This window comes from Chaetomium tenue, assembly GCF_020726465.1.
Source record: "Chaetomium tenue strain MPI-SDFR-AT-0079 chromosome Unknown F5144scaffold_7, whole genome shotgun sequence".
Taxonomy (NCBI): Eukaryota; Fungi; Ascomycota; class Sordariomycetes; order Sordariales; family Chaetomiaceae; genus Chaetomium; species Chaetomium tenue.
The window spans coordinates 2,240,747-2,268,533 of NW_027117335.1; the positions used below are offsets into that span (position 1 = coordinate 2,240,747).

General features: G+C 54.1%; 12 protein-coding genes across 12 annotated transcripts; 8 read left to right on the plus strand and 4 right to left on the minus strand.

Annotated features, from left to right (window-relative positions):
- Nucleotides 1-56: 56 nt before the first annotated feature.
- Nucleotides 57-1,578, plus strand: F5144DRAFT_397841 (uncharacterized protein). Its single transcript, XM_066784783.1, has one exon. It carries the CDS (start codon nucleotides 456-458, stop codon nucleotides 1,542-1,544), a length of 1,089 nt encoding a protein of 362 aa, XP_066639207.1. The 5' UTR covers nucleotides 57-455; the 3' UTR covers nucleotides 1,545-1,578.
- Nucleotides 1,579-2,006: 428 nt separating this feature from the next.
- On the plus strand, nucleotides 2,007-5,770 carry F5144DRAFT_624282 (uncharacterized protein). Its single transcript, XM_066792194.1, has 4 exons — nucleotides 2,007-3,256; nucleotides 3,862-3,960; nucleotides 3,998-4,008; nucleotides 4,069-5,770. Exons 1-4 carry the CDS (start codon nucleotides 2,070-2,072, stop codon nucleotides 5,619-5,621), a joined length of 2,850 nt encoding a protein of 949 aa, XP_066639208.1. The 5' UTR covers nucleotides 2,007-2,069; the 3' UTR covers nucleotides 5,622-5,770.
- Nucleotides 5,771-5,808: 38 nt separating this feature from the next.
- On the plus strand, nucleotides 5,809-7,559 carry F5144DRAFT_587018 (CRAL-TRIO domain-containing protein). The gene is made up of 2 exons (XM_066789807.1): nucleotides 5,809-7,006; nucleotides 7,075-7,559. The coding sequence occupies exons 1-2, from the start codon at nucleotides 6,277-6,279 to the stop codon at nucleotides 7,512-7,514; spliced, it is 1,170 nt and encodes a 389-aa protein (XP_066639209.1). The 5' UTR covers nucleotides 5,809-6,276; the 3' UTR covers nucleotides 7,515-7,559.
- Nucleotides 7,560-8,269: 710 nt separating this feature from the next.
- On the plus strand, nucleotides 8,270-10,633 carry F5144DRAFT_661149 (uncharacterized protein; the record flags this gene model as incomplete). The annotated part of the gene is made up of 2 exons (XM_066793286.1): nucleotides 8,270-10,192; nucleotides 10,249-10,633. 2 exons carry the CDS (start codon nucleotides 8,270-8,272, stop codon nucleotides 10,309-10,311), a joined length of 1,986 nt encoding a protein of 661 aa, XP_066639210.1. The 3' UTR covers nucleotides 10,312-10,633.
- A 268-nt stretch (nucleotides 10,634-10,901) lies between these two features.
- On the minus strand, nucleotides 10,902-11,726 carry F5144DRAFT_633842 (putative necrosis-inducing factor-domain-containing protein; the record flags this gene model as incomplete). Its single annotated transcript, XM_066792559.1, has 3 exons — nucleotides 11,628-11,726; nucleotides 11,358-11,570; nucleotides 10,902-11,277 (listed from the first exon to the last, which is right to left on the minus strand). The coding sequence occupies exons 2-3, from the start codon at nucleotides 11,420-11,422 to the stop codon at nucleotides 10,902-10,904; spliced, it is 441 nt and encodes a 146-aa protein (XP_066639211.1). The 5' UTR covers nucleotides 11,423-11,570; nucleotides 11,628-11,726.
- A 1,566-nt stretch (nucleotides 11,727-13,292) lies between these two features.
- F5144DRAFT_397861 (uncharacterized protein) lies at nucleotides 13,293-15,027 on the plus strand. Its single transcript, XM_066784784.1, has 3 exons — nucleotides 13,293-13,365; nucleotides 13,430-13,824; nucleotides 13,891-15,027. The coding sequence occupies exons 2-3, from the start codon at nucleotides 13,598-13,600 to the stop codon at nucleotides 15,008-15,010; spliced, it is 1,347 nt and encodes a 448-aa protein (XP_066639212.1). The 5' UTR covers nucleotides 13,293-13,365; nucleotides 13,430-13,597; the 3' UTR covers nucleotides 15,011-15,027.
- Nucleotides 15,028-15,409: 382 nt separating this feature from the next.
- Nucleotides 15,410-17,151, minus strand: F5144DRAFT_587021 (uncharacterized protein). Its single transcript, XM_066789808.1, has one exon. It carries the CDS (start codon nucleotides 16,668-16,670, stop codon nucleotides 15,588-15,590), a length of 1,083 nt encoding a protein of 360 aa, XP_066639213.1. The 5' UTR covers nucleotides 16,671-17,151; the 3' UTR covers nucleotides 15,410-15,587.
- A 60-nt stretch (nucleotides 17,152-17,211) lies between these two features.
- On the minus strand, nucleotides 17,212-18,388 carry F5144DRAFT_587022 (uncharacterized protein). The gene has a single exon (XM_066789809.1). It carries the CDS (start codon nucleotides 18,165-18,167, stop codon nucleotides 17,304-17,306), a length of 864 nt encoding a protein of 287 aa, XP_066639214.1. The 5' UTR covers nucleotides 18,168-18,388; the 3' UTR covers nucleotides 17,212-17,303.
- A 49-nt stretch (nucleotides 18,389-18,437) lies between these two features.
- Nucleotides 18,438-19,979, plus strand: F5144DRAFT_624289 (uncharacterized protein). The gene is made up of 2 exons (XM_066792195.1): nucleotides 18,438-18,852; nucleotides 18,923-19,979. The coding sequence occupies exons 1-2, from the start codon at nucleotides 18,510-18,512 to the stop codon at nucleotides 19,939-19,941; spliced, it is 1,362 nt and encodes a 453-aa protein (XP_066639215.1). The 5' UTR covers nucleotides 18,438-18,509; the 3' UTR covers nucleotides 19,942-19,979.
- Nucleotides 19,980-20,552: 573 nt separating this feature from the next.
- On the plus strand, nucleotides 20,553-21,403 carry F5144DRAFT_587025 (uncharacterized protein). The gene is made up of 2 exons (XM_066789810.1): nucleotides 20,553-20,910; nucleotides 20,987-21,403. The coding sequence occupies exons 1-2, from the start codon at nucleotides 20,640-20,642 to the stop codon at nucleotides 21,262-21,264; spliced, it is 549 nt and encodes a 182-aa protein (XP_066639216.1). The 5' UTR covers nucleotides 20,553-20,639; the 3' UTR covers nucleotides 21,265-21,403.
- Nucleotides 21,404-23,208: 1,805 nt separating this feature from the next.
- On the minus strand, nucleotides 23,209-23,909 carry F5144DRAFT_397885 (uncharacterized protein). The gene has a single exon (XM_066784785.1). The coding sequence runs from the start codon at nucleotides 23,740-23,742 to the stop codon at nucleotides 23,242-23,244; it is 501 nt and encodes a 166-aa protein (XP_066639217.1). The 5' UTR covers nucleotides 23,743-23,909; the 3' UTR covers nucleotides 23,209-23,241.
- Nucleotides 23,910-25,175: 1,266 nt separating this feature from the next.
- F5144DRAFT_397888 (general substrate transporter) lies at nucleotides 25,176-27,414 on the plus strand. Its single transcript, XM_066784786.1, has 7 exons — nucleotides 25,176-25,534; nucleotides 25,604-25,783; nucleotides 25,842-26,103; nucleotides 26,177-26,446; nucleotides 26,544-26,866; nucleotides 26,925-27,155; nucleotides 27,221-27,414. The coding sequence occupies exons 1-7, from the start codon at nucleotides 25,327-25,329 to the stop codon at nucleotides 27,346-27,348; spliced, it is 1,602 nt and encodes a 533-aa protein (XP_066639218.1). The 5' UTR covers nucleotides 25,176-25,326; the 3' UTR covers nucleotides 27,349-27,414.
- The last annotated feature ends 373 nt before the right edge of the window (nucleotides 27,415-27,787 follow it).

Below are 27,787 nucleotides of genomic sequence, written 5' to 3' on the forward strand. Positions count from 1 at the left end.
TAGGGGGAAGGCCGAGCCTGCGACGCCAGCGCTGCCACGTTGAACATCAAGCCTAAGGCAAGCGTGTCGCTCCAGGGACACGTTACTCAGTGTGGTTTAGCTTGCGATGCATGCCGAGGTTGTATCCGGCCTAGCATCCCAGCCAGATGGAGCACTGTTGCAGATCTTTTCAGGGGGGTTGCCGAGGGGCACGCGGGCATCTTCAACATCGGCACAACACCAGAAATCTACCAAGTACAGTACGGTGCACAGGTGAAATCGTAACGAGGGATAGTGTATATGTAGACTAGATTGTGAGGCCAATTCCAGCGTCCCCCATACTCCTGAACTGCGTTCTCGCTTGCCACCCATCCTGCCAAGTTCAATCACCAAGCGTCTCCTCCGCCCTTCACCCATCTCACCAGCCCTACCTCAAAATTGACATCATCTCGTCTTTCTGAGCCCATCCCGTCGCCATGGCTTCTTTTCTCTATTCCCCCGCTATTGACATGTTAGCATCTCTGGGCCGGATTATTCTCTCGCCAGTTTTATCGGGTCCAATCCTCGTGTCTATCACGTACTACCCTGATACTGTGAGCCGTATTATCACCTCGGCCGCCAAAGTCGTCCCGGAAAAGGTCATGACATCGATCTTATCCCTACCGCCCCACCTCGCGACAACTTCTCTTCGTTTTCTCGCAGTATTGAGCCTCGTCCGCACAGTGAACGGCGCGCTAAACACCATGGCCTCCAACTCTTGGCGTCTCACTGCGGCAAAGGGGTGGGACTGGCCGAACGAAATTGCCGTGGTCACAGGCGGCTCGAGCGGGATCGGGAAGGGCATTGTTGAGAGGCTCGTGGCCCTCGGTGTTAGCGTCGCGGTATTGGACATCCAGGAGCTGCCCAAGGAGTTGCAAGGGAATCCACGCATCCGATTTTTCCACTGCGACGTGACGTCGACCGAATCCGTCGCGGCAGCGGCAGAGGCAGTCCGCAGCGAGTTTGGGTATCCTTCCATCCTCGTCAACAACGCGGGGATCGCCCGGCCTATGCCCATTCTTAAGACGCCAGAGGAGTACCTCCGTAAGATATTCGGCGTCAATGTCATGTCCCTGTGGTTCACGACGCAGCAATTTCTCCCCCACATGGTCCAGGTCAACAAAGGCCACATTGTGACTGTGGCAAGCATCGCGTCTTTTGTCGCTCTCGCCACAGCCGCTGATTATTCCGCAACAAAAGCTGGAGCCCTGGCCTTTCACGAGTCGCTCGCGTCTGAGATCAAGCATCAATACAAAGCCCCGAGCGTTCTCACGTCAGTTATCCATCCCAACTTCGTCCGGACGCCACTCGTCGACGGGTTTTCTGGCCGCCTTGAGCGTTCTGGAGTTCGGATGCTCACAAGCGACCGGATTGCGGATGAAGTCATTGCTCAGATCAAGAGCCGGAGGGGTGGCCAGCTGGTGATTCCAAACTCGGCTACTGGCATATCTGCAATTCGAGGCTGGCCGACATGGCTCCAGGAGGTCGTTCGTGATGCTGTCGCGAGGGGAGCAGTGAAACCGTAACCGAGGGCACTCCGGTACTGGAGGGATGCGATGTTTTGGGCAAGGGCAAGTTATGTACATAACGAGAGTCAAGAATCCAGGCGTCTGCACAAGTCACCGTGTATGTTTAAGAAGGTACCTAGGTATCTACACGTATGCTCCGCCGTCTGGTTTATGATTGAGGCAGCGAGGCCCTTCCCAGTTTCCCACTTTGCCATGAACTCTCTCACTGCTTAGTGATATTGGGGAACTGGAGGCAAAATGCAAATATTAGACCACGTCGCGTAATTTGTGAACATTATCACCGTGGTATGTTTCATATTCTTCCGTGCATGTTCCAATGCTAGGTGGGAATCGGCCTGTCTAAGTGAGTCGCAAGCGGTAATGGCCATGGACGGACAGACCCCTGTCCATGGCCCCGTTGTCCCCAGTGCCCCCCTTCCCGCTGGGGAAAGTATAGAAAAGATGGAGCTTCGCCCATCACAGAACCTGACCTGGACTTCAACAGCCACCAACCTTCTCACCATCCATCCAAACGATTGAAACATGAGAAAGCCACAGACGGCAAACGCGAGTGCTTCTAAGGCTCACACCAAAAGTCCCCCGCACGTAATACTCTTATTCGCGTACTGCTGCACGATCTTGACTACGCCATTTCTGCTGGCTCATTTTACATTCGATGTACTTTTGACCTTGTTCCCGTGGACACGACCCACGAAAGAGTGGTCACTCAACCAAGCAGCCCGTATGCGGATAGTTAGGCTCGTCCTTCTTTACTGGTCCCGCCTGCGCTGGGGAGACCGACTGACGCTCCGTCCCGGCGGTGAACGCAACCGATTCGAAGTGATGCACCCACGGTCACCGAAGCTCTACCGAGGCCCCCTTTTAGATGCCGTGATTCAGGCAGAGGCTATCGGCACAACCTGGACGCCAGCACGGCCGCCACCTCCGGCGCTGGTACGACCCGAGCTCACTGTGGCGCTGCATTTTCACGGCGGCGGATTCGCCATCGGAAACGGGCGCGATGAGGACACGGGATATTTATCCCAGACCCTAATTCAGCACATGGGCTGCAAGTTTGTTTGCACACCACAATATCGGCTCTCCAGCGGCAGCAACGGGCGGTTCCCAGCCCCGGTCCAAGATGCGCTGACGGCTTATCTCTGGCTCCTCCACGAAAAGCGCATCCCCGCTCATCGAATCATTTTTTCGGGCGACTCGGCGGGCGGCAACATTGCTCTCGCCTTGTTGCGATACATTCAAGAGCACGGCGCCGAACTGGACATACCCGCCCCAGGCGCCGTCGCCCTCTGGTCACCGTGGGTAGACGTGGCGGCCGCCATCAACCAAGATATGCGCCAGTCACCCAACTACAAAACCGACTACCTCAACAAGGAATTTGGATATTGGGGCGCCACATCTGTCTCCGGCGGAGCCGACCCTTCAGGGCCATACCTATCACCGCTTCACCACCCGTTCAAGCCACCCGCCGCCGACATGCCCATGTTTGTTCATGGAGGTGACCGAGAGGTACTCTGGGACGATATACAGGTTGTTGCACAACGCTACGGGGACACTGGATGGAAGGTACACCTGGGGGTGTCCCGGCATTGCCCTCATGACATTCTCCTGCTGGGGTCCAGGCTCGGGTTTGAGAGTGAGGCCGAGGAGGCAGCGAAGGAAGCGGGCAAGTTCTTCTCGGCAACGGCGGGCATGAAACTGGGCTACGAATAGTTAGGATGTGTCTAGTTCCGGGGCAAACCTCGGGGCAGGTGGGCTTGGTCTAGTATCTCTGAAATGGAATAGCTTCCGAGAAGCCTGGTGAATCTACCGAGGAATACAACGCAATCAAATCCAACCGGCCTCGTGCTCATGACCACACATGCTTCATGTATCTCAAAACGGAAACGCCAGGATATTGGATTGTGTTGTTCTCAAGGTCAAAAAAAGACGACGACGGTATGGAGCAGCTTTGAAGTTGGAGCCGAGGTAAAGGGTACAAAAGAGTCAAAATCAAGCATTGAAACGTGGGGTTCGGGGGTCGTGCGGGGTGGAAGACGGCACGCGAGGAGGAGAATACAACGTTGGTACAGTATTGGCTGTTTGGATTGGGACTATGCTCACTTCTGGCATAGTTTCCGAGCTGGTCCGCGATGATGTCAAATGGTCCACCGTTTTGGGATCGGTATCGGATACTAGGCTACCTTGGGAGGAACTCCAAGCTGGGCGGCCAATTGTACCACAGAGAATGTCCCGAATAGGAGCCACCGGCTGGCTATCGAGCCCAGATTCGACTCAGTTTGCGACCCCTGAGTCCTGACGGCACTGGCTTAGCTAGTGGAGTTCTGGCGCCACCCAACGTGGAGTGTCATTCGGAAGCGCTCCGGAATCTGGCGATCAACTTGCGAGGTGCATCGGGACTTACCCGGACAGAGAGGTACGCGGCCACGACGAGACCGATCATGCAAGGCTAGCGACGGGGGAAGTTTGTTCACACAAAAAGATGACAGAGATCTAATACATCAAGCAAAGAAAGGCTGCTAAGCCCAAGTTTCGCTTCGAAGACACATTCTCGAGCTTCACCACTCCCTTGTACATCTTCCTGGATCTCGTCACACCGCAATGGCGAACGGCAACCCCGGCGGACAGCCAAATGGCGACATGTTCTTTGACACCATCATCATCGGCGCTGGCATCTCGGGAATTAACGCTGCGTACCGAATCCAAACCGAAGGGCCAGCCGGCACAAGCTACGCCATTCTAGAAGCACGGGACACCCTCGGGGGAACTTGGGATTTGTTTCGTTACCCCGGCATCCGCTCAGATTCAGATATCTTCACTTTCGGGTTCCCCTGGAGCCCGTGGAAGCATAATGTCTCGCTTGCGTCTGCCGAGCAAATCAAAGCCTACATGAGGCAGTCGGCCGAGTCTCAGGGCATCGACCAGCATATCCTTTACCGCCATAGCGTGGTGTCGGCTAACTGGAACACGGCGGACAAGAATTGGGAACTGCAGGTTGAAGTGGCCGGACAAGACCAGCGCCTCACCATCCGGTCACGGTTCTTGCTGCTGGGCACGGGCTACTACGACTACGAAAAACCCCTGGAAACAACGATCCCTGGCATTGAGAACTTTGCTGGGCGAGTCATCCACCCGCAATTCTGGCCCGAGGACTACGACTACACCAACAAGAAAGTCGTGATCATTGGTAGCGGCGCTACTGCCGTGACCGTCCTCCCTGCCATGGCTGAAAAAGCAAAACACGTCATTATGCTGCAGAGAAGTCCCGGCTACGTTTTCTCCCTCCCATCAAACAGCATCATAACGGCACTGCTTTTTGCGATCCTCCCTATCAGCATGGCTCACTATCTCAACCGCATCATGTGGCTTATCAGGAGCCACCTCACCACTGTTCTCTGTCAGACATGGCCCGGGCTAGCCAAGCGGATCATCAAGTACGTAACCATCAAGCAGCTACCACCAGACATCCCATGGGACCCCAACTTCAAGCCCCGGTACAACCCCTGGGAGCAGCGTTTCTGCGCTTGTGTTGACGGTGACTTCTTTGCCACGCTCCGGTCTGGCAAAGGCAACGTGGTCACGGGCACGATCAAGACTGTCACCGACAAGACCATCGAGTTGGACTCGGGCGAGAGGCTTCACCCTGACGTGATCGTCACGGCGACCGGGCTGAAGCTTCGGTTTGGCGGCGGGATCCGGTTCGCACTAGACGGCCGGCCCTTTGAGTGGTCCGACAAGTTTGCGTGGCGGGCCGCCATGCTCCAAGGCGTGCCCAACATGGTTTTCCTCACCGGATACGAGACGGCGTCCTGGACGTTAGGTGCTGATGTCAGTGCTCGGGTCTTCGTGCGTATCCTCCAGGAAATGCAAAGGCGGAACGTCACAGTGGCGGTCCCTCGACCGTCCCGGTCCATGCCAGACAAGCCCATGATGAGCTTGAATTCCACCTACCTCAAAAGGGTGAGGGAGGTGCTGCCCAAAGCGGGAACAGGGGTTTGGGCAGCTAAGACGAATTACTTTGCGGACATGGCGAGGGCGAAATGGGGCAGCATATCGACAGATTTGGAATTTTCTTAGACTTGAGCGTAAATAGGGGTATAGGTAGCTCCGACACAAGGACATGACTCTGACCCTCGGTATTCTCTTCCCTGTTTCGTTGCCAAGAATTTGGGGGCTTGGGGCTAGGCGTTCCTCGGCACTCTGGCCGACAACGATGTCGACATGTACATAAGTATAGTAACTAGTGCACACGAACTCCGGGTTCCCACCATAATCCCGTCTCCATGAACACGTGCGTCCCCGACTTTCCCCTCACCTCCCCGCATGTTCAGCCTAGCCAGACTCCACGCGATTTGGGGTTCAAGATTGATCCTCCCCAGAGTGCGGGGTGCAGGGGTAGACGGCGATCTTCATGTACGATGGTGGAGCGACGCCCATGTCCGGATTTGGGGTTGCCTTCCGAGCCCGAGCTGGTATTGAGGCTCAAGGTACCACAATCTACTTCGACGCATGACATATCGGCGGCGTTCATGACATCGTAACTCGGCCACGATTGGGAACCAGAGGAGAGGAGCCAGCCCAAGTTTCTTAAACACGTAGGGCTACATATTGATTTGATTTTTCCCCCCATATCGAAGACCTGCTATTGCCAAACTACCCACCTGAACTTTCTGCTTCACCGCTCTTACGTTTTTTCCCCGACAACGTAGCATCTCCAAATCCGAACTTCGCAATGCCTGACAAACCCGCGACGGTTTTGCCCGGGCACCTTGGGAATCTTACTGTTGAAGAGGAGGCAAAGCTACAGGAAGCATGGGTCCATCTCCTCCGGCTTTGCGGAGTTGAGGAGAGCCTCAAGCTTGAGACGCCAAACCAGACGAGCGAGTTCCGGGAACACCTGAGCGACAAGTCCACCGACGTTTTCCGGCATCGGCTCTGGACATTCATACTCGCAGACCACCCGGACGTTTTGGTGATCCGCTTCCTCCGTGCCCGTAAGTGGGACGTGGAAAAGGCGGTGGTCATGTTGGTGTCTGCCCTCAACTGGCGCCACGAGCGGCGACTGGAGGATGACATTGTCCTGAAAGGAGACAGCATGGGGTTGGCTAATACGCAATCGGACGACGAGAAAAGCTTCATGGCACAGTACAGGTCGGGGAAGGCCTATGTCCGCGGCTCGGACAAGGAAAGCCGCCCTGTTTTCATCATCAAGGTTCGCCTCCACGACCCGAAACTCCAATCGCCCGAATCCATGGAAACATTTGTGCTGCATAATATCGAGACCATCAGGACCATGATGCGGCACCCAAACGAGAAGGCCTGTCTCCTTTTCGATCTTACTGGTTTTGGGCTGAAGAACATGGATTTTCACGTGGTCAAGTTCCTGGTTCAAGTTTTCGAGGCAAGGTACCCGGAATATTTGGGCGTGGTACTTGTTCACAACGCACCGTTTGTGTTCTGGGGTTTGTCACACTCAAGTTCCTAGCCCAGCGTATTTGAAGTGTCTTGGTGCTAATGGCGTACAATACAGGCATCTGGAAGATGATCCAACCATGGCTAGACCCAGTCATCGCATCCAAAATCAACTTTACAAGCAGCAACAGGGATCTCGGCCGTTTCATTGCGCAAGAGAACCTGCAAAAATGTTACGGCGGCCAGGACAGCTGGGAGTACAAGTATATCGAGCCGGTACAAGGGGAGGATGCGCGCATGAGATCAGAAAAGAAGCAACAGGTCGAAACTGATCGAACCGTGCTTCTGCGCCAGTTTGAACAACTCTCACTCGAATGGGTGCAGATGAAGCCAGACTCGCCCGATGCAACGCGGAAAGTGGTGGAGAGGCGCGAGTTGGCCGAACAGATGCGGGAGAATTACTGGCATCTGGACCCCTTCGTCCGGGCCAGGAGCTGCTATGACCGCGCAGGCGTAATCAACGCTTTCGGTGCGGTAGATTACAAAGCCGCAAAATAAGTAGCTAAACCACAATGTTAGTGGTGAGCCTTTCCCGTAGCCGACATGTTTTCTAGCTACATGTACTTCTCTTGTCCGTATACTATCTGCGTTGCCGTCGTGGAACTGCTAGACGTAGTGAGAGGTACGTACCTTCAGGTGAGGGATTAAGGATCACACGACCGTATCAAAGTCGACGGCCACAAATAGGATATGACCACCGTCGGTAGAGCAGAGGCGAATATGCGTATGCATATCTTCACGTGTCGAGGGATTTCAGGTCTGGGTGAAAACGGTCTGGCTACCTAGGCACAACCCGCATACAGTATACAGTCACACAGTACGGAATAAGGAATCCGGGAAGCAACCGATGTCAGCTGCGGTGTGGGTATCCCATCCCGCCCTCCTCTGCCCCGGTCTGCATACCCCGGATTCTGGGGGAGTCGATGCTTGGCATGCCATCCTTGCAACATGCTGCAGTTCCTGACCCAGACGCGAAGTAACCCTAGAGTCGGGGCCAGTCTGTAGGGAGATCTGCCAAGTTCATTGGAAGATCCTTGACCAGGTGCGATCAAGTTACTGTGTAGCATTCGTATTTCCATTGGAATAAACTTGGCTTTGGCCCTCTTTGCCCTGACCGCCCTCTCAGCCCCGTCTTCCCCCCTTCTCACGAGCTCCAGCTACCTACATGTACCGCGAGTCAAGCGCTAGTAACCTCCCTCTTTCATCGAGCCCCAAACACAAGCAACTCGGAACTTCAGCGGCACCTCGGCACCATGCGGTTCTCCAGGCTGCTGCTTGCGGTTTCGGCTCCCGTGGGCCTCCTGGCAAGAGAACCTCGCGAACCACTCTTGTCGGGTGAGCTTGTCGCGCTTCTAGAAAAACACAACTTGGCGATCGTCCCAAAGTCGGAGCTTACCGACGCCCTGACTGAGCTCAACGCTCTTCTCAAGAGCCAGTCGGTGCAGCCACGCCATGTTGTGCCAAGATTTGCAAAGCGAAACGCTACTACAACAAGCTCAGAAGCTGGTTCCGGGTCCGGCGGGTCCATCTCCGCTGACGACTTCCTCGGTTTGGGGGACTTGGGAGACTTGTTGAAGGGCCTCTTTAAGCCCCTTGAGGATCTCACTGGGCTCCTAAAGGCCCTTGAAAGTCTACTCACAGCTGAGTTTCTCAAAGGCTTCCACGATGCGATGGTCTACCTTGCCCAGGCCTTACAACCGCCCGCGCCAGCTCTGATACAGAGCCTCTTGAAAAAGGGCGGACCGCTCATCGACATGCTAGGCGAAATCGACCTCAAAGGCCTCTTGAACCAACTCAAGGATGTCGACCTCGAAAGCCTGGTTGGCGCCGCGCTGAAGCTGTTGTCGGAGAAGAACATCAACAACATTGAATCCCTGGTAACGAATGGTGCAGCCCTGTTCACTCCTTCATTTGTCAACCAGACATCGACGCTCATCGGAGATGTTTCGCCACTGTTAAGTCAGTTGAGCCCGTTGCTAAAACAGCTCACTGAGCTGGACCTCGAAGCCATTCTCGATGCCGTGGGTCCTCTTCTCACACCGGAGTCCATCGAGGGTATTGTGAAATTGTTGGACAATGCCGAAGCTTTGCTCACGCCCGAACTCGTGAAGCAGGTTGGTGGTCTTTTGGGCTCTGTCGGCCCCCTGCTTGAGAAGGTCCAGCCCTTGCTTGACAAACTCGGGGACCTGGATTTGGAAGGCATCCTCGATGCGATCGCACCGCTTCTCACACCGAAGTCTGTGCAAGGCATCATGGCATTGCTGAAGAATGCTGAGGCGCTACTAACGGCCGAGTTCGTCAAAACCATCGGCAGTCTTCTGGAGTCAGTTGGTCCACTCCTCGACAAGGTCACCCCCTTACTCGACAAGCTCGCGACCGTGGATCTTGAGGGTATAATGGACGCCGCAGCACCTCTCTTAACGCCGCAGTCAATAAAAGGCATTGTTGGTTTGCTCGACAACGCGGAGAACTTGCTCACGAGCGACTTCGTTGGGGACACAAAGACCCTAATCGGCGACGCAGTCCCACTGATCTCCGCGCTTGCAAAGGTGGACCTAGCGGCTTTAATCAAGCATCTTCAACCTTTGCTCGACGCACTCGGAGAAATCGATATCGCAAAACTGGTCAAACAGGTCTCGCCGCTCCTCACACAACTCTCGCCCTTACTGGAACAACTCGGCAAGATTGACTTGGCCAAACTTGTCGCTAAACTTTCGCCTCTGTTGGACATGCTCGGGGAGCTCGATCTCAAAGCCATTCTTGATTCGCTATCACCCCTTCTCAGCGCCAAGGGCATAGGGGGCATCGTAACCCTTCTGGATAACGCCGAGGACCTTCTCACCTCCAACTTTGTCAATCAAACACAAACACTCATTGGCGGCGCTGTGCCTCTCGTCAGCGCCCTCGGTAAGGTCGATATTGCAGGGCTGTTCGAGATTATCGACCCCCTCCTCAAGGAGCTGGACGGCATTGACCTCAGCGGCTTGGTTGACGCCATGAAGCCCATTTTAGAGGCCGTGAAAAAGATTGATGTGAAGGGTATAGTAGACCAGGCAATGCCGCTGCTCACACCGGCCAGCATCAAGGCCGTGATAGGGCTTGTCAACAATGCTGGCACTCTCCTGAGTAAGACATTTGTGACGCAGACGTCGGAGCTCATCGACGACGCTACACCAGTAAGCCCTCCTCCTCTTTTCTTAGCAAACCCTGACTAATGTTTTGATGTTTGAAGCTCGTGGCAACGATTGCCGACCTCGTGCATGCAGTCTTAAGGGAATTTGTGGGCCAGCGGTAGGGTTGATCAGCATGGAACGAGGAACAGCGCATCGGGTTATGTAGCACCCACCGGGTACCTAATCAGTCCGCCTCTAATTGTTACAAAGAGACATGGTGGCTGTGCTGTCGAGTTCGTGCCTCCCGGGGTGCACTCCACAGTTTGAAAGTTATTTGATGAGGTTAAGGCTCCGTGTACTTAGGTATACATGTGACGGATGATGGTTAACGGGATGGGGGGTGATTGACAGGCTATCAAAACAGTGTCTGGGGATGGGAATTGGAGACGCCAGGTAGGCGCCGAATTCGGACGGAGGTGCGAGAAACCTTTTTTTGGATGGGTTAAGAATGGGAGGCTGAGGTCGCTTACGGGGGGGCGGGTTAGTTAATAGTGGACAGCCAGCCCAGGTTGGGACCTCGAGACCCGAGGCGTCATGTTAGAGACTACGCGACCATGGCGAAGCATGATCTCTGAGAATCCATGGTATCAGGTGGGTATCCCTGATGTATGATTGCCATATCGACTCTCACTGTTGGACTATCAAGGAACGACAACCAGGTTTTGAGGCAATAGGAGTCACTCTTTTTAGTTTATGTTTGCGGTTCTGCCGGCTAGGTGTGGTGAATCCTCCAGTCAATCACAGTGTCCTCATAACACTCAGCTCTTCCCCTGGCGCCAACCCTGCCGGTGCGGGTGAATTTGCTGATGGAGTCGCGGACCAAATCGGTTATATCCTCATCCCCTATGTTGGTCCACCAGATACCATCCAGGTACGGGGTTACGACGGCTGTGGCACTGAAGGCACACGTACCCCATGTCAGAAGCCTCCGCTCGATCCCCAAGGTCAACTGGTGGAACGGATACTGGTTGTTGTTCCGCCAGAGCTGCTCACAGTCCGAGGCGAGAGGAGAGCCGCCTGTAGACTCGTCGACAAAAGTAGAGTCGCCGCAGAGGTTGAATTCACGTTTCTCAGAGGCCAAAGGAGCGCTTTCGGGATACGAACGTTAGATCATAGAATTCCTCGACGATATGGGTGCTTAAACTAGCCCTGATAGCGTGGTACTTACCTCGTGGCGGTTGCAAAAAAACACGTTGTGGCAATAGCCATCTTGGAGAGCACCGAGGCCTTCATCTTGCCCTTGAAAGATCCAGGAAGCCTACCTATGTTGAAGTGAGAACAGCGACGGATGGGTGGCAAACCAAACGTGAGGAAGGACCAACGAGACAAAGACAGTGACGAGCGGTGTCTTTACTTATAGGCTAGATTCATGAACAGCTCACTAATAATTACAAATACTAAGCTTCGGTACTCTTCTCGCAGTCCATGCTTGACTTACTTTGGTCCGCTCCACTTCTCGGCCCCAACGTCACCTTTGGCGGCATTGCGGAATTGGTAGTTGCAGGTCTGGACCATGGAAGGGACAATGGCAGGGACCATGGAAGGGTTAGTTTGCAACTATTGATTACGCGACATCCTTGAAGGTGACGTTGGGGCCGAGAAGTGGAACGGGCCAAGGCTCGGTGGAAGCAGAGCTGGGACTTGAAGATTGGGGGCTAAGGGAGATAGGAGGGCATATGTGGCAAATACTGTGTATGGTGCATGTTCAGTTGTTTCCCCTGCCCACATACCGACGACCGTACCTGATGTCCAATTTACAAATCTATTAGGTAGAATAAATTTACATTCAAACTTCAGTCACGACAACCCCTGCTCAGGTCTCCTGTTGTTACCCTGCCAGGGGAAGGGACTTATCTTTACCAAGTTGGCCTGTCAGGCCCCAGCCTGTTAGTTACCTCGATTGAAGATGTTCCTTTATCGGAGTGCGGCCAAACTGCCAAAGGGTGCACATCAAGGATGTCTCAATAGTAGAACTATCGTCTCTCCAACGTTCTGTTAGGTACCTAAGTAAGGTACCTACCTTACTGATAATAATTTCCACGGTTCATTGGTGAACCCCTTTTATCAATGGTAACAATCACATTGTCACCGCAATACTGTATCCAGTTCTTGGCAATGATTGTTAACCTTCCGGTTGGCACTGTTGAAATCTCGCGGCCTGCTGTGGCCGCCGCCTTGGCCGCCCTTGGCTCATGCATGTCCGTGATAACATGGTCGAAAATATTGGCGTGGTAATTTCTTGACACATAACTAACCCCAACCCTAGTAGCCCAATCTCCTCTTTCTTTGTACATACCGTGCAACCCCCGACTCATAATTTCAGTTCTAACCATATGTCATCCCAAATGTTTGGGCGGATTCATCGCCGACTCTGTTGACAGTAATTTCAAAGGCATTAATCAATGCATCTAGCCGGGGGCAGTACATCGCACAGGCAGGGTTGGGGTTGTTGTGTACCTACCTTAGTCAAAAAACAAGTCCCAAACGTCGCTCATACAAAATGCCGTGTTTACCGGTTGCTGGGCAAGACAGGTCCCCCCACGGGAAACAAGTTGAAAAAGCCTTCCTCGATCGAGCCTCGGCTGGAAATGCGGGGAAGATCGGCGCCAGTCATGCGATCGCGTGAGGAGGCAGAATGCGACCTTCAAGAAAATCGCAAGCTAAACCAGAATGAGGCCGCGGTTGAGAATGCAAGCATTTGCCAGCATACATGTGATATGGCTTAAGCACCTCCCCAGAACATATCGGGCGGTGTCACAATCTTCTCCAATGTACAGATGACGCTACCAAAAGAATTGGCTCACCACTCGTTAACTTGTTAGTGCTCGTAGGCCTTTTTCTGTCCCGTAGGACCTCTGAACCCCCCAGAAGGCGGTGAGCCTAATCTTTTGCTCGAGTCTTTCGTCCTTGTTAAAGCGCGAGACCCCCTGGCCCAAACTGCAAATATTCTCTCTTGGGCAGGTCCAACTTGTTACCTTAGGCAGGTATCCTTCCAGTCCCCCTCGGTGACATGATTCCAAGACTGCGATCTATGCCATATTCTCCATTTCAACGACAAAACGGCGCCCTTTGCAACGGGAAACAGGTCTTGACTTGGATTTTCTATAAGAAGATCCTATCAATCACAGTCCACAGTTTCCTCCATCTTAAACCGCTGTTGGGCTGTGAAGGTAAAGGTTTTCAGCCTCCCAACCTTGCCGGGGCCCCTGTCAAATCGTGCACGCTAACAAAAAAACCAAGGTCGAAGTGGACGTGTCATGCGCCTCCTCCATTTGGGGTGACAAGGTGACGGTGTGTCTCGGTGCTTCTTGCCTCGTCGGCGAGTCCTGTCGACAACCAACATTTATCACCAATTTCCATCCGAAGGCGATCCACGGGCCGCTGTCTCATACTACTTAGCCACCCGCCATGGCCACACAACCCGGGGAGAGGTCAGACACCTCGGCCGCTCAGAGACTCGAATCTCCACCAGAGAATACCCGGGATGCTGCTTCCTCGTTTGATGATGGGGTTGGCGACAAAACACAACTAGGTACGGTTTCTGTGTGGGGGAAACTCAAGCAACATTTCCAGCGTCGGTGGTGGATTTATCTGATTGCGACCGTTATCTTGCTCGCCATCTTATTACCTCTCTTGTAAGTGTCTCCCCATGGCGGCTTGCTTGGTTGGAATGGGCAATCGGGGTCTAACCATAATCCAAGGTTCAAAGTTATCATACCAGCCATCATCAAGAACATCGTCGACGACCAAGAGCTGCCTGTGAAGGGGGGGTTCCTCAACTTCACCGAGCCAACGCGTCTGCGCATCGGCCTAGATACGTTGCTCGATACTCCCCTAGGCGTGACGATTGACCCCGTCCCACTCAGCTTTCTTCAACCGCCAGTTAACGGCGCTGATGACAACGAGACGCCCTTTCTCACGCTTCAAATGCCGGAACAGCACGTGAACCACGAAACCGATGTCAAAATCCCGAGCCAAGTTGTCGACATCTTGGACCACACTCAGCTTGTCGCATGGTTCAACGAGTTCTTCGACAAGGAGACGGTCGATCTCCGCCTCAAGGCTGACGGTTTGAGTGCCCACCTCGGCGCGCTAGACTACCAAGTCAGCTTGGATAAAACCATCAAGGTACCAGGGCTCAACTACCTGAAGGGCTTCGGCGTGTTGGATATGCAGTTCACCATTCCGCCAGGGCCCTCCGGACACAACATGAAGGGCCACCTCAACATCCCTAACGCCGGAGTTATGACGCTGGGGATGGGCAACGTGACGTTCAACGTAATGGCTGGGGACATCAACCTAGGGTTGGTGCACATCTACAACCTCGACCTGAAGCCAGGAAACAACACGCCGCCCTTCGAGGGTGACTTTTACTTTGACGAGCTGGTTCCCAATCTCGCCGCAATCATGGAAACTCAACATGAATCTCTCGCCAATGGCATGATTGCGTTCAATACCTCGGGCAATTCCACCTTCCACAACGGTCGGCGCATCAAATATGTCGAAGGCGTTCTCAACCGAAAACACATACCCTTCACCATTCCGGTCACGACACTGTTGCTTGACGTTCTGAGCGGCGTACTCGCAGGCGGTACGGACGGCAGCTCGGGACTACCTTTGCTCGACACGTTAGGCGACACGCTGGGGAATAAAACCCTGTTTGACCAAATGTTGGGCCATTTCGATACGCAAAGCATTGGCAGTGGCTCGGAAGTTACGGATACTGCCCGATTAAAGAGGACAGCGGCACAAAGGCTTGGGAGGTCGATGCAGATGAACCTTTTCAGGCTAGGGTTACGTACAATGCGGGCGAAGCTTTGATGGACAGGGCAGTAAGGCGAAGTGTAATGGCCTGATAGCATGACATAACCGAGTCCAACACCACTAATGATGAGTTACGATGTAATTCCAGTACCACGGGCCTTGGCCTGTTAGTTCAATCATATTGAGATGCTTGAAACGGCACTACGCAGGAGCTTCACTCACCCTTGCGTCATGGCCACATGCAATGATCCTGTGGTGACTTCGGGACTTGGGAGTCTAGCTCCTTTTTTTCTACCTTCTGAGGTTCAAATCTCTCACGTAACTCCCGTCCTAGTTGTGAGGCATTTCAATGGAATAGAACCTTTGGGCAGACAGAAGAACTAGTTCAGGTTATCTAAGCGCCGGATCTAGTACTAGTCCCTGCCATCCACCTCACCATTTCCCCCCTCAAGGATAGACGGCAACACGGGCGGGGACTAGCTGGTTTGTAAACTGTGCTTGGCAAGTCAGGTACGTACGTTGATAACACTACATAAGTCATTTACACAAATGTAAATCGGAAAGGAACACAACAAACTCAGTTGGATTTGGCGGCCCATTTGAACACTCTTAAGAAATCCACTGAAGGAAACATTTATCCTTGGACGGCCGTCTGCTGGACAATTTCTGGCACAAAAGCCGACACCGGCTCCCGGTCGTCGGCCCCATCCTCCTTCATGCCTCCCAAAATCATGGACTTGGGCGCCATGGCCTGCCAAACCGGCGGGTCCGTGAAAGCCTTGAATTTCTCGTCGTGCCACTCCTTGGCCGTCACATAACGACCCTCGCTGTCCTGGAACATGGTATCGTCCTCGGCGCGGAGGAAATAGGCGATGGAGTAGCGGTGTTCTGTTGGGTTGAAGGGCACAACACGGTGGATGCACGACTGGAATTTCATGCCGCTTGCAAAACGCAGGGAGTCGCCGACGTGCACAAAGGCGCATCCGGGTTTCGGGGCGACGAAGCCCATCTCTCGCGCGCCGCACTCGCCGGGAGGACGGATCTGAAGACCCCACTCGTCGCTGAAGAGCAATGTCAAAGAGCTGATGTCGGTATGCTTCTGGTGTCCGATCTTGTTTTGGCCCGTCTCCTCGGCTGGTAGATAATGCATCATGGACAGGGTGGTGGTTGACGGGCGGTCGTTGCGGTGCGAGTTTTCGAATCGCTCGGCTCCGGTCAGACCCATGCCACTAGAAAGAGCGGAGAGGAGGACCTTGGTGATGGTGTTGCAGCTACCAATGCCACGCTCCAGAATACGGAGCTCACCGCTGCTCTTGATCGGCGACGGCACCCTGGGGCTGCCCTGCTGAATCTCATCACGCGACACCTTGAGCATCTCGTACCCGTCCTTGGTGCCAGCTCCGAAAGCGCCCGTCCGGCTGCCCACTGGCTCGTAGCCGAGATGGGAATCGATCAGGCCGTATTCGTTCTTGGCTTCGAGGGGCGCCTCGAAAAAGCGGTGCATGAGCTTGAGAACTTCCTGGCGATCCTCGAGCATTCTACGGCCGTCGATGCCGTCGAGGTTGAGTTGAAAGTAGCCATCCTCCAGACACGCCTTGGTTACCTTTTCCACCTCGGCCGGGTCTTGCGACAGAAGCAGTCCGTAGTCGATGGTCCTCATGGGCCAGACAGGGACCTGCTTACCCTGCCATTCGACGGTTTCCGGGGCCTCAGACATCGTGAGTAGTGCGGTGCTCAGGAGGAGGAGGGCTTGGGTGGGAGAGCGTATTGGAAAGGGGTTGAACCGAAGTGGAACAAATCTGTAGCCTACACCAGAGGTTTGTGTTAGCTTCGAGGATGCCCGTCGCTTTTCAATGGCTCGAGGAAGCTCGCTGATAAACCAAGACCCGGCAGTTGATGAATTCAAGTCCAATTCACCCGCGGCACGTTGCGTCAGTGATTCGCTATTCCCCGCACTTTACGTCTCGCTGAAGGCACATCAGTGAGGGGTGTCGCATTGTCCCATGATGAAGCGGCACGTGGGTGGACGGCGGTTATGGCCGACATATTAAGCAAGACGACCTTTCCGAACGCCATGTCTGGCAAGTCTCGCGCCTCTCCTCCCCCACACCCAAGCAAGTAATACGGTATGTGATCATCGCCGAGACATCGGCGAGGCAAGAAAGGGGCAGGTGTGTAATATGGACCGTCTCTCAATGTAACCACTTTAGGCGCCGAGTCTTGGACGATCTTGGAAGCTCGGAAGCGAACCTTCGGAGTTATTTTTTCCAACACTTGCATCTTCAATTTAGCTAATCTAGTCGCTCTATGTAGTAGCATCGGCACAAGCAAAACCTTAATGCTGTCCATCCTAGTATAAAACCAGGCACCTGACCTCAATGCTCTGCCGAGACCTCTCCTCTCGGTAGGCCGGGTCTTCAAAAGCCGAGTGCAGAGCCCTGCGCGCCAAGAACGTGTCTGAATCAAAGCATTTAATCAGAAGTACGTCCTCGGGCGTCATCCGGTATTTGAAATGCCACCGATGGTCGGGGTTGTGCCGGACGACCCAGGACTCCCCCTCGAAATCCTCCTCAACCATTGCGGCCGCGACGAGGTCCGAGTCCGGAACGGAGTTCGCATCAGCCACCGCGATAGGATCTTTGAGAATAGTTTCGATTGGGCGCCAGATATTGATGATTTGGTACCTGCGCTCGAGCAGTTCGTCTGCTTCCTCGGGATCGGGGAATTCCCATCTCAGCCTGAGCTCTGCACCGGTGTACGACTGGTCTACGTGTGTCCTGGTGACCGGCCCGCGGTTGGCGAGGTTGTTCCCGTCGAGCCCTAGATGATGCCACTGGGTTGGCCCCCGACGGACTTTGTGGTTAAATATGTGAATATGCTGAGCGCCTGTAATGTCTTTCAACAAGTTTTGACATTCCTCGTAGTAGATGGATCGAATGGCTTCCTCGTCGATGAATTCCTTCTCGCTGCTCTGGTGCCGGCAGTACTGAAATCCGTGGGTGTCGAGCGAATACTTGTCTTCCTCTCCAGTGATATCCATCACCTCAAATCCGTGGGCGCGGTGTGGCCGCTTGTTTGAGACTCGACCCCGGCCAATGAAGATAGGGGGTGGGCCGGACCCGTCTCCCGGATCATCCCAATAATTGAGCGTCGTAACCACATTGTGCTTCTGCTTGGGGCCCAAACTCGAGCTGCTAACTGAGGCTTCCTGCATATCTGGTTGTAAATGTCGTTGGGATGTAGCGCTGCTCGAGACGGGGTGGTCTCCGCCTCTCTACGGAATGTTTGAAGAACTCGGTGCCTTTTAGCCCAAGTTGCTGGGTTTTCCCATAATTGCCGGAGTTGCCGGGAGATCTTATCCAAAGGAATATCACGGAAGCATCCGACTCCGAGCAGCCATGGCACATGGCTGGGTTCCAGTGCAGCACATTAACCGATTCCGTCAGGTTGCAATGGCGCGACCCCCACGTCGCCATTCTACGTGCGGGGGATCTCCTCCCAGGGCACACACCTCGAAACTGGTCCAAAGTAAAGTTTTATCCATCATCCAGAAACGATGGAGGAGGAAGGCTTCATTATCGTCCCCAGAGAGGGCGACGAGGACCACTTGAGCAACCTCCGAGGCTCCCAAGATGATGATTCCTCCGGATTTATGTCCGATATTGATGCCTTCATCAGCGATATTGAAGAGCCCCTATGGGCCCTGAACACATTCATTCACGCAAATCCCGAACTCGCGTTCCAGGAACACAAGGCACATCGAGCTTTAACAGAGTTTGTGCGGTTACAAGGGCAGGACTGGCGCGTCACTCCATCGGCTTACGGAATGGAGACGGCATGGGTGGCCGTGTACGACAGCGGGCAACGGGGGCCTGTTGTGTCATTCAATGTAGAAATGGGTAAGTGACTTGACCCAAACCACAAGCGAGTTCATAGAACATAATTAACATGCACCCATGCACTACCTAGACGCGCTTCCTGGTTTGGGACATGCGTGTGGCCACAATCTCATTGCCATAGCCTCAACAGCTGCTGGGTTGGCAACAGCGGAAACTATGAAGAGGCATAGGTTACCGGGAAAGGTCGTTCTATTTGGGACGCCTGGGGAGGAGGGTTATGACGGCGGCAAAATACGACTCCTGAAACAGGGCGCCTATCAGGGCGTCGATATCTCTCTCATATCGCACCCCGGCATTTTGCACAACAGTCCCCTCGTCAGGACTACAGCCTTTACCCGTCTAGAAGTTGAGTACTTTGGGCGGGCTGCACATGGGGCCAAGAATCCCTGGATGGGAATCAACGCCCTAGATGCCCTCGTCATCGCGTATAACTCTGTGTCGGTGCTGCGTCAGCAGACTATGTCGGGCGACACGATTGGCTTGGCCATCACTAACGGCGGAGAAAGGGCCACAAACATTATTCATGCCTACTCTGCTTGCGTCTGCATGCTCCATGCGACTAGTGCTTCTCGCCTAGATGCGCTGCAACGCAAAGTCAGCGCTTGTTTTCGTGCGGGCGCGGAAGCTACTGGGGCAACAGTCAAAATCAACATCACTCCCGGCTACCAAGATCATGTTCCGAACCGCGTTCTCGCGGCGTCGTACGCAACATACTGGAATTTGTTACCGGACCCCCCGAATCCGCCGATCCCATTGCCCAAGGAGGGTAATCAACAGTTAACTTGGGTGACGTCGAGTACGGATCAGGGAGATCTCAGTCATGCGATGCCGAGTGTGAATGCGAGCTTCGCGATTCCCCCCGGCCCCGAAGGGGGGCAGCCGCATAGTCCCGACTTTGAGATGGCGTCGGGGACTAAGCCGGCGTTTATGAGAGCTTTAAGGGTGGGAAAGGCGTTGGCGGGAACAGCGGTAGACGTGCTGGCGAGACCCGGTTTCGTTGACGAGGTTAAAAAACAATGGAAGCGAGACATGGAAGCGACGGACGGGCTACTCTACCAATATTTTCCAACACTAGATTCAGCGCATTAGGGTGTTAGGGAATTGCACGTTCAGATTTCACCGTTCCACATATTCCCCCCACAGGCTTTTCCATGGCCCGAATGCTTGGTGCTAAGCTCGCCCGTAAGGATGACCGTACTGCTCGTTAAGGTAGTGGGTTCGGTGATTGAGGTCAAGCCCCAGGCGGTAACTATCCAAACATGATCCATTTTTATTTTGGTGAGTGGCTCAAATATATATCGACTAGCTACATGTATTCTAACTAGTGTCCCAACGGAGGCCGGCTTCTATTACGGATCTTACGGCGACGTTCGATCTGATGAGTCATTGTTATAGGCCCGGAATCCTGCTCTCATCACCAGCCTTGAAAATGGCTGTGCCGTATCTACAGGTGCCTGTTCTTCCTAGTGAGATTGTTCCCAGTACCAAGGCCCTTGGGCTAAGTTCTTGCTTCTTGGCAAGGGAAATTCGAAACTAGCTTTGGGTGTGCGTGGTGTCTAGCTCTGGTTACGGGTGGGTATGTGAGATGTCGACAAGGATTGCGACATACTTGTTATTGGAGTTAATTAATTCCCCTTTCCCACCAAGTCGCGTGCCGTTCGCGATCTGGAACCCTAACCCTTTTACTCCATGATCCTTGTGGGTAAACAGACGCGTTCCAGGAAGTGGACAGGGGATTCCGAATTCCTCTTCAGGCCAACAACAACACGAAGAAAAGCGCCAACACCATGGATGCCCTGTTCAATGCATCCGACGAGGCTGTTCGGGCCATTCTTATTGCTCTCTGTGACGATGCTCGCGTCTACTCCAAAGCTCTCAAGTATCTCGCGTTGATCGAGCCCAAGGGGAACCACCTGGTCAGTGGCAAGGCAGAAGGCGGTAATCCGCAGAGCGGACCAAACTCGAAGAAACGGAAACTGGTCCCCACCCTTAGTATATGTATTCAATGCGGTCAGGCTTTTCACGAGGGGACTACCGACAGGTGCAGATATCATGATGGTACAAAGTGGCACCTGGCTGTCGAAGCCTCCCCGCATTTTCGAAGTTCATCAAGACAAGCTGACACCTGGGTTAGGCGAGCTCGAGCCCGACTATGACGGTGATTTTTGGGCGGATCATGACGAGAGATGCCACGGGGTGATCGACACGGATAGCATGCGAGAAGACTTCCCCGATGGCTTTGTATGGGACTGCTGTAACAGACTCGGTTCCGAACCAGGTTGCCAGAAGGGATACCACGAATCAAACCCTGAAAAGAAGTGTAGTCAGTCTGGGTCTGAAGCGGAGGATACTGGGGAGTCGGAGGACGGAGGTGAGGAGGAGGGTGAGGATAACGAAGACGACGAGGATTAGACGTGGGAACTTGTGCAATGGACCCCGCCCGACCCATTTTGAGGCCATGTTACTATTATTTATACCCTAAGCCCTTACGGGAATGCAGCCTCAGTAACATAGGACTTCAAGTTATCACTCTGTGTGCCTTCCTGCCCCAATATTTGTTCGTAGCTCTGTAGCAAATGTGTCGTGTTGTCTATTCCCAAGGACTTCAGAGCAAGAATTTCACTTGCTACCTACTCCGTATATTCAACTTGACTGTCTTGAAAATTTAGTCACGGCAAAATGGCGCCAGTAAATGATGAGACCCGTAAACCAAGAGGGCCACTGTGGTGCGCAGTGTAGTCCACATATAAAGGAGGTTGACACTGTAGTGGGCTGATACCTCAGTAATGAGTAGGTTGTCTTGAGCGTATATTTAGATGGTTCTACCGCGAGTATCGAGCATCTTGGAGATGGATTGAACGGATAGCTATGCACCTATATGTATCTAAGTTCCCTATGTTTGTTCCAAGTGGCCAAGAACAGCTGTCAACAGAGATTGCCGGCTTTGGGATATCCCCAGTCGGCGATCAACTTGATTCCACGCCACGGAAATCTCAAATCTACAAATCGGGAGCGACTAAGAGACAATAACTGCCATAGATTCTTCAAGCCGTTGTTTCCTGGTCCCATATGCTTGTTCGGCCGCAGACTGGCGCCTGGGGCATGGGATCATGGGGTTCACTGCTTCCACCAGCACATCCAGTCAGTGCAAATTTTAAAAACCGGGCAGCGGGAGCTTAACCGCAAAGCAAACTACCAGCGGTGTGGAAACCACATGTAGGTTCATGTTGGTTGGGTTGTTGTTATCTACATGCAAGTTTTCGACGTGCCCCAGTGCCTTCCGACATATTTTGATAGGGTTCAATGTGATAATGTACCCCTTAAAGCATCCCTTACTTAACTCAGATCTACAGGCCGCACAGTCTCGGAGGCGGCGCTTCTTCCCGTGTTCAATCTTGGAAGTCTCGCCAAGACAAACCCCAAGCATCCCGTCCCCTTCATCGCTGTTTAGAGCAAGGTGGATAAGCAGCACACGAGGAAGATGACGGGTGAACCGAGCTTTGAGTCCAGTTTGGGGAAGTTCTCCCAGTGCTGCTCCAGGAGGTGATATCCACCCCTGGTTTTCAGCATCCCATCTTCTCATACTATGCAATCGCCGACGGGAGCGTTCCTATGCTGTCGGATCGGGGTCAACTAGGTCCAATAAACACAAATTCCAAGCCGGACCGGAACCGGATCAGCGGTTTTGCTTATCCAGTTCACAAAACGAGGCCACCCAGCCCGGGGTGGATATGGTATGAGGGGGGAACATAGGGAGATGCTGCTTGGTGTTGAAGTTGGCATCGCACTGGATAGTAACTCGATAACTTTACTCTTAACTTAGCTTTCGTTGAACTGTTTGGTCGTTCTCCAGAAATGCATTGTGCTAATTACGTCGCGTTTCGCGAGGAGCAGACACTTCCAGTCTCGTTTTTTCGAAGTGATCTCAGCAAACATCCCGCCGGCCGAGAATAAGCACCCCAGTGGCCGCTAGCGAGGCCCGGGGTTGCCCAGCAGGGGCCAACCGCGTCTGAATCCTTCAGTCGAGTTTTCACTGAAACTGGGGAAACGAGCCAGCTGAGCACCCGTGATGGGAAGAATCCACTCCACCACCAACGAAGACCCCTGCAGTAGTCAATTAATTACGACGAGACTGCAAGAGTTGGACGCTGCGCCGCTAGCGCACTTGAGAGTGATTGAATCCAAGAGGTGGAGGCTTGGCGTATCAAACAACTAGAGGCACAGCGAAACGGCAACTGCCCGCCTGCCATATCGCCATCCTCTTTCCCCGTTCATCCATCCCAAGCAATGGGGAAGGTGATTGCATCTTCTCTTGAATCGTTCTCGAGCATGTGTTAAAGTGATCGTTGATTCGACTGGGAAACTACCTACTTGTACAACTGATGTTGTCTACTGTGTAGAGTGGACACAGGCAGGCTCTGAAGTCGATGTTCGCCTAGGCTTGCATACTGGGATTGGGAAGATCTGCCTGAAAAGACTTGGAACAGAACGGGCCACACAAACTACCCCGAGGCCAGAGTCAGTTACCATCCAACCCATGAGGCACATGCAAACAACCAACCACAACTGAGTGGGATGTGACCCGGCGCAACTCGGCATTGAATAGCATACAGGTCGAAAGCCTAGCGGAATGGCGCTGTGATTTCGGCATCCGGCGATTTCTGCTCTGTGATTTGGACAAACGGCTTGCATGCTCCCGACATGATTTGTATTCCTGTTTCGTAGATGTGGCGTTCCTGCTGAGTCTTCCATGTGCCTAAATCGAAACTCCATGGCGCCAAGCTCGGCCGTTGTCCTTGGCGGACTAGATCGGTCAAATCGGCATCGGGGAGCTGGAACGTCGGCAATTTTTGGCTTCCTCCCGATGTCGAGGGTTCGGCCTTGGCCCATCTGCCGTCCTTTGACACTGGCACTACTTGACACACACACTAGTGTTGACTCCTCAGTTCAGATGAGCTTAAGTTGCCAAACGCACGCTCGAGGCGGAGTTCTGAACCAACATCCTCGGTGAGTTCAACCAACAGACTCTTGGCAATTCGAGCACAAATTGAAAGGAAGCGCGAAACCCTTCATTTGAAGCGAGAGCAAACCCCAGTTCCTTGCCACAAGGCCGGAGCACTTGATTGGGGGTGATCCTGCATGTCCGGATGGGGACAAGGCAAGCGTGGGATGCAATATATAGACGGTAAGGCGGGAGTGTTGCGGGGTTCGCTAATATGGACGGGTCAATGGGCATCGCTGTTGACACATGCAAAACGTCGCTCCTTTCCCCTTCGCGATCCTCTTCCTGTCTGTTGGTTCTGATGGCGGCTCTGTCGGATCTCTCTTGGGCCGCCACAGGCTTGGCCACTGTCAGCCGTTGGATGGCTTGCGGACCGATTAGAGATGGCGAGGAGGACATGGCTGCGTCTGACAAGATTGCGGATGAGATGGGGACAGGGGGGGGAGATCCGTCCAGCGGCCCAGGAATGAGCCAATGTGAGAGGTTGCGGTTGTTCAGTTTGCGCTAGCGGGACGAGACTGCGAACGAACCGGCTTGGCATGTTCAGCGTGGCATTTAGCCGGAGGAGACGGGTTCCATTCCTGCAAGGTTCCTCCAATCCGGTGGCTTGACAAGCAAGCTTCGAGGCGCCGCCCCGCGAGTGCCAAGGCGATGCCCAGGCTGGCTCTAGGCTTCGGTACCTGCCAGTGCCTGCCAACCACGCAGTGCAGGCCCGCCCATCTGCCATTGTCCGAAATCGATCAAGGCCGCCGCTCCGTGGTTGGCTGCCTTGGTCGCGGGGTCACACCCTCCCCTCGCTTGTTCCGTCTGTCTTGTTTGTGGACTCGCGTCGACGAGGAGTGGATGCTGGAGGTGGAACTTTCACCCCCGGAATTGCTACCCACCTACCGCCCCGAGGTAACTGCGGACATTTTTGGCGTGGTATACGCTAGCGACCACTCTCAACAGCGGATACGGGGCGAGACGGGGCACGGAGAGGATCAGAGAAACACGGGAGCACCCCCCTTGCTCCGCGCGAGCGCACCGTGGCGAGCGTGGGAGGCACAAGGGTGCCCACCCACACAGGGAGAGACAGGTTGGGGTATTGGGGAATCATGGGGTCAGTCCGACTTTCTCCACGGGGAATCGCATCCTCACGATCCTTGTAGCCCCGCTCGCGAGCCGCCTTGAGCCAACCGCAGTCCGACTCGCAGGCGGGATCTAACGGCATACCCTCCCTGTTGGGATGATGGAAAGAAAGGCGTTCTTTTCTTGGAATGGGGGAATTGGGGAAAGCGCCAAAAACCCCTTCCCGGGGTCGTGGATCGCCTCTGCAGCGTCGTATATTGGACCCATGGGCGCGGTTGGAATAAAGGCAGCCCTCTCCTGCGACTCTGGACAGACCGACGCGTCCTCTTCTTCCTCATCCCCTCCCTCCTCCAGCTCTTCCACAGTCTCGCTTTGATACCGGGAGACCGTCTGGACCAGCGAAAATGGCGATCGCAGCCGCTGCCGAAGTCGGCAAGTCCGACCCTATCATCACTCGGCTTGCCAATGAGGACAAGAAGCCGTTTTACAAGAAGCCGAACTTGCTCTTCTTGTACCTGATGCTCTTCCCGACATGCATGGGTATTGAGCTCACCTCTGGGTTCGACTCCCAGATGATCAATGCGCTTCAGATTGTCGACTCATGGGTCGAATGTAAGTGGTTTTACCAGCAGCGCGCCACCCCTTGTTCTTCCGGGCAAAGCTGACTTGGTTTGCGTCCAGACTTTGATAACCCGCAGGGTGCCCTCAAGGGCATCATCGCCGCCGCTTACTCGCTCGGTGCCATTCTCTCGCTACCCCTGATCCCCATGGTCAACGACCGTTTCGGCCGCCGGTGGTCCATCTTCGGCGGATCTTGCATCATGGTCATCGGAGCTCTCGTCCAGGGTTTCTCGGTCCACGGTGAGTCCATCTGGTGTGTTCTGCGTTGCCTACTTCAGGCTGACTTTGCCGGTGATAGTTGGCATGTACATCGTCGCTCGTATGATTCTCGGCTTCGGAATCCCGACCTGCATCGTTTCTGGCTCCTCGCTCATCGGCGAGCTTGCCTACCCCAAGGAGCGCCCGGTCCTGACCTCGCTTTTCAACGTCTCCTACTTCGTCGGACAGATCATCGCCGCTGCCATCTGCTTCGGCACCAACAGCATTCAGACGCAGTGGGCTTGGAGAATCCCCTCTCTCCTGCAGATTTGCCCCTCGTTGCTACAGCTCACCTTCGTCTTGTGCGTCTTGCCCATGACCCCCACCATATGCTGATGACTTGATCAAACGCTGACCGTTGGGCCCGCCGAACAGCTTCTTGCCCGAGAGTCCCCGATGGCTCATCACGAAGGACCGTGCTGCCGAGGCGCAGGCCATTCTCGCCAAGTACCACGGTGAAACCGACCGCGGGGCTGAGTTCGTTGCCGCCGAGTTTGCCCAGATGCAGACCGTCATCCGGCTCGAGGTTGAGGCGTCCCAGAAGTCCTGGTTGGATCTTTTCAAGACCGCCGGCATGCGCCGCCGTCTCCTCATCACCACCATGCTTGGTCTCTTCACTCAGTGGTCTGGCAACACTCTGATCTCGTAAGTGGTTGCTAACCGCCTTTCTTTGCGATTACCTTGGCTACAATGCCCTCTCGATTGGGAACTGGAATGGCTAATACGAGACTCCCTCGCTTAGGTACTATCTCGGAGATCTTCTCAAGCTCATCGGCTTCCAGGACTCGCAGTACATTCAAAAGATCAACGTTTCTATTGCCTGCTGGAGCTTGTTCTGCGGCGTTGTCGTCTCGCTGCTCGTCGTCAAGATCCGCCGCCGTGTCATGTACCTCGCCTGCACGTGCAGTCTGTTGCTCTGCTACATTGCGTGGACCATCTCGATGGAACGCGCCCAGACCGCCGAGCAGTCTGGCCACCCGAACCAAGCGGCCAACATCGCTGTGCTGTTCTTCATCTACGCCTACTCTCCTTGCTACAACATGGGTTACAACGCTCTCACCTACAGTAAGATCACCACTCTAACTTCGGCCGTTTGAGATTCGAAACGCTAACCATCCCGCAGCCTACATGGTTGAAGTTTGGCCTTACGCTGAACGCTCGAGCGGTATCGCCGTATTCCAGCTCTTCGGCCGTCTGGCTTCCTTTTTCACCACCTTCGTCAACCCGATTGGCCTCAAGGACGTCGGCTGGAGGTACCTCATCTCGTACTGCTGCTGGCTCGCTTATGAAGTCGTTTTCGTCTACTTCTTCTTCCCCGAGACCCACGGCCGCACCTTGGAAGAACTTGCCTTCAGTATGTCCCCCCCGCTTCTGACCTGCCTCCTCTTCAAACCACGCAATATATCTAACACATGGCAGTGTTCGAGGACAAGCGTCTGGCGGACGAGGCTGTTGCCGCCGTCGAGAAGGCTATCGGGCACGATGGCGACGACGCACCTATCGATCAGAAGCAGGCCACTGCCGAGACCAAGGAGAACGTGCTTTGAGCAGTCTCTTCCCTCGTGTATCATATCAAGCGCGTGAGACTAGGAGTGTTGGCGGAATACCCAGTCATTACTTAATAGGAGTGATGACTTGCTTTTGAGAAGATGCTTTGAGAACCTTGGGTTGTTGTCGTTCACCCGGGCCATACCATTATGTGGAAACTATGAGTTAACATTCGGTTGGTCTCGCGTTTATATTCTTTGCTATTGAAGTATAATTTACGAAGCATCTTGCTCCCTACCCTTGCGTCGAGCGATTTCCCCCTTCCTTGCGCTTGTCCGCGCCCCTTGCGTCCTCGTGCTGTGCACGTGGGGCCCCTTCTTCCGAGCAACCTCGATTCAGCAAGGATGACCCGAAGACTCGAGATGCCGCGTCCCGAACCCAAATCTGTGGGTCTCCATTAATTGGGTTGCATGGAACCAATGCTGATCATGCGCTATG

Bases quoted from the DNA above. Each gene is read 5' to 3' on its own strand.
- F5144DRAFT_397841 (XM_066784783.1), top strand. From the start codon at position 456: ATGGCTTCTTTTCTCTATTCCCCCGCTATTGACATGTTAGCATCTCTG.
- F5144DRAFT_624282 (XM_066792194.1), top strand. From the start codon at position 2,070: ATGAGAAAGCCACAGACGGCAAACGCGAGTGCTTCTAAGGCTCACACC. The intron at 3,257-3,861 runs GTTAGGATGTGT...TGGCTTAGCTAG, and splicing joins ATGAAACTGGGCTACGAATA to TGGAGTTCTGGCGCCACCCA.
- F5144DRAFT_587025 (XM_066789810.1), top strand. From the start codon at position 20,640: ATGGATGCCCTGTTCAATGCATCCGACGAGGCTGTTCGGGCCATTCTT. The intron at 20,911-20,986 runs GTACAAAGTGGC...CACCTGGGTTAG, and splicing joins CAGGTGCAGATATCATGATG to GCGAGCTCGAGCCCGACTAT.
- F5144DRAFT_587018 (XM_066789807.1), top strand. From the start codon at position 6,277: ATGCCTGACAAACCCGCGACGGTTTTGCCCGGGCACCTTGGGAATCTT. The intron at 7,007-7,074 runs GTTTGTCACACT...CGTACAATACAG, and splicing joins CGCACCGTTTGTGTTCTGGG to GCATCTGGAAGATGATCCAA.
- F5144DRAFT_587022 (XM_066789809.1), bottom strand. From the start codon at position 18,167: ATGCAGGAAGCCTCAGTTAGCAGCTCGAGTTTGGGCCCCAAGCAGAAG.
- F5144DRAFT_397861 (XM_066784784.1), top strand. From the start codon at position 13,598: ATGGCCACACAACCCGGGGAGAGGTCAGACACCTCGGCCGCTCAGAGA. The intron at 13,825-13,890 runs GTAAGTGTCTCC...CCATAATCCAAG, and splicing joins GCCATCTTATTACCTCTCTT to GTTCAAAGTTATCATACCAG.
- F5144DRAFT_397888 (XM_066784786.1), top strand. From the start codon at position 25,327: ATGGCGATCGCAGCCGCTGCCGAAGTCGGCAAGTCCGACCCTATCATC. The intron at 25,784-25,841 runs GTGAGTCCATCT...TGCCGGTGATAG, and splicing joins CCAGGGTTTCTCGGTCCACG to TTGGCATGTACATCGTCGCT. The intron at 26,104-26,176 runs GTGCGTCTTGCC...CCCGCCGAACAG, and splicing joins CTACAGCTCACCTTCGTCTT to CTTCTTGCCCGAGAGTCCCC.
- F5144DRAFT_587021 (XM_066789808.1), bottom strand. From the start codon at position 16,670: ATGTCTGAGGCCCCGGAAACCGTCGAATGGCAGGGTAAGCAGGTCCCT.
- F5144DRAFT_397885 (XM_066784785.1), bottom strand. From the start codon at position 23,742: ATGGGCCAAGGCCGAACCCTCGACATCGGGAGGAAGCCAAAAATTGCC.
- F5144DRAFT_624289 (XM_066792195.1), top strand. From the start codon at position 18,510: ATGGAGGAGGAAGGCTTCATTATCGTCCCCAGAGAGGGCGACGAGGAC. The intron at 18,853-18,922 runs GTAAGTGACTTG...TGCACTACCTAG, and splicing joins GTCATTCAATGTAGAAATGG to ACGCGCTTCCTGGTTTGGGA.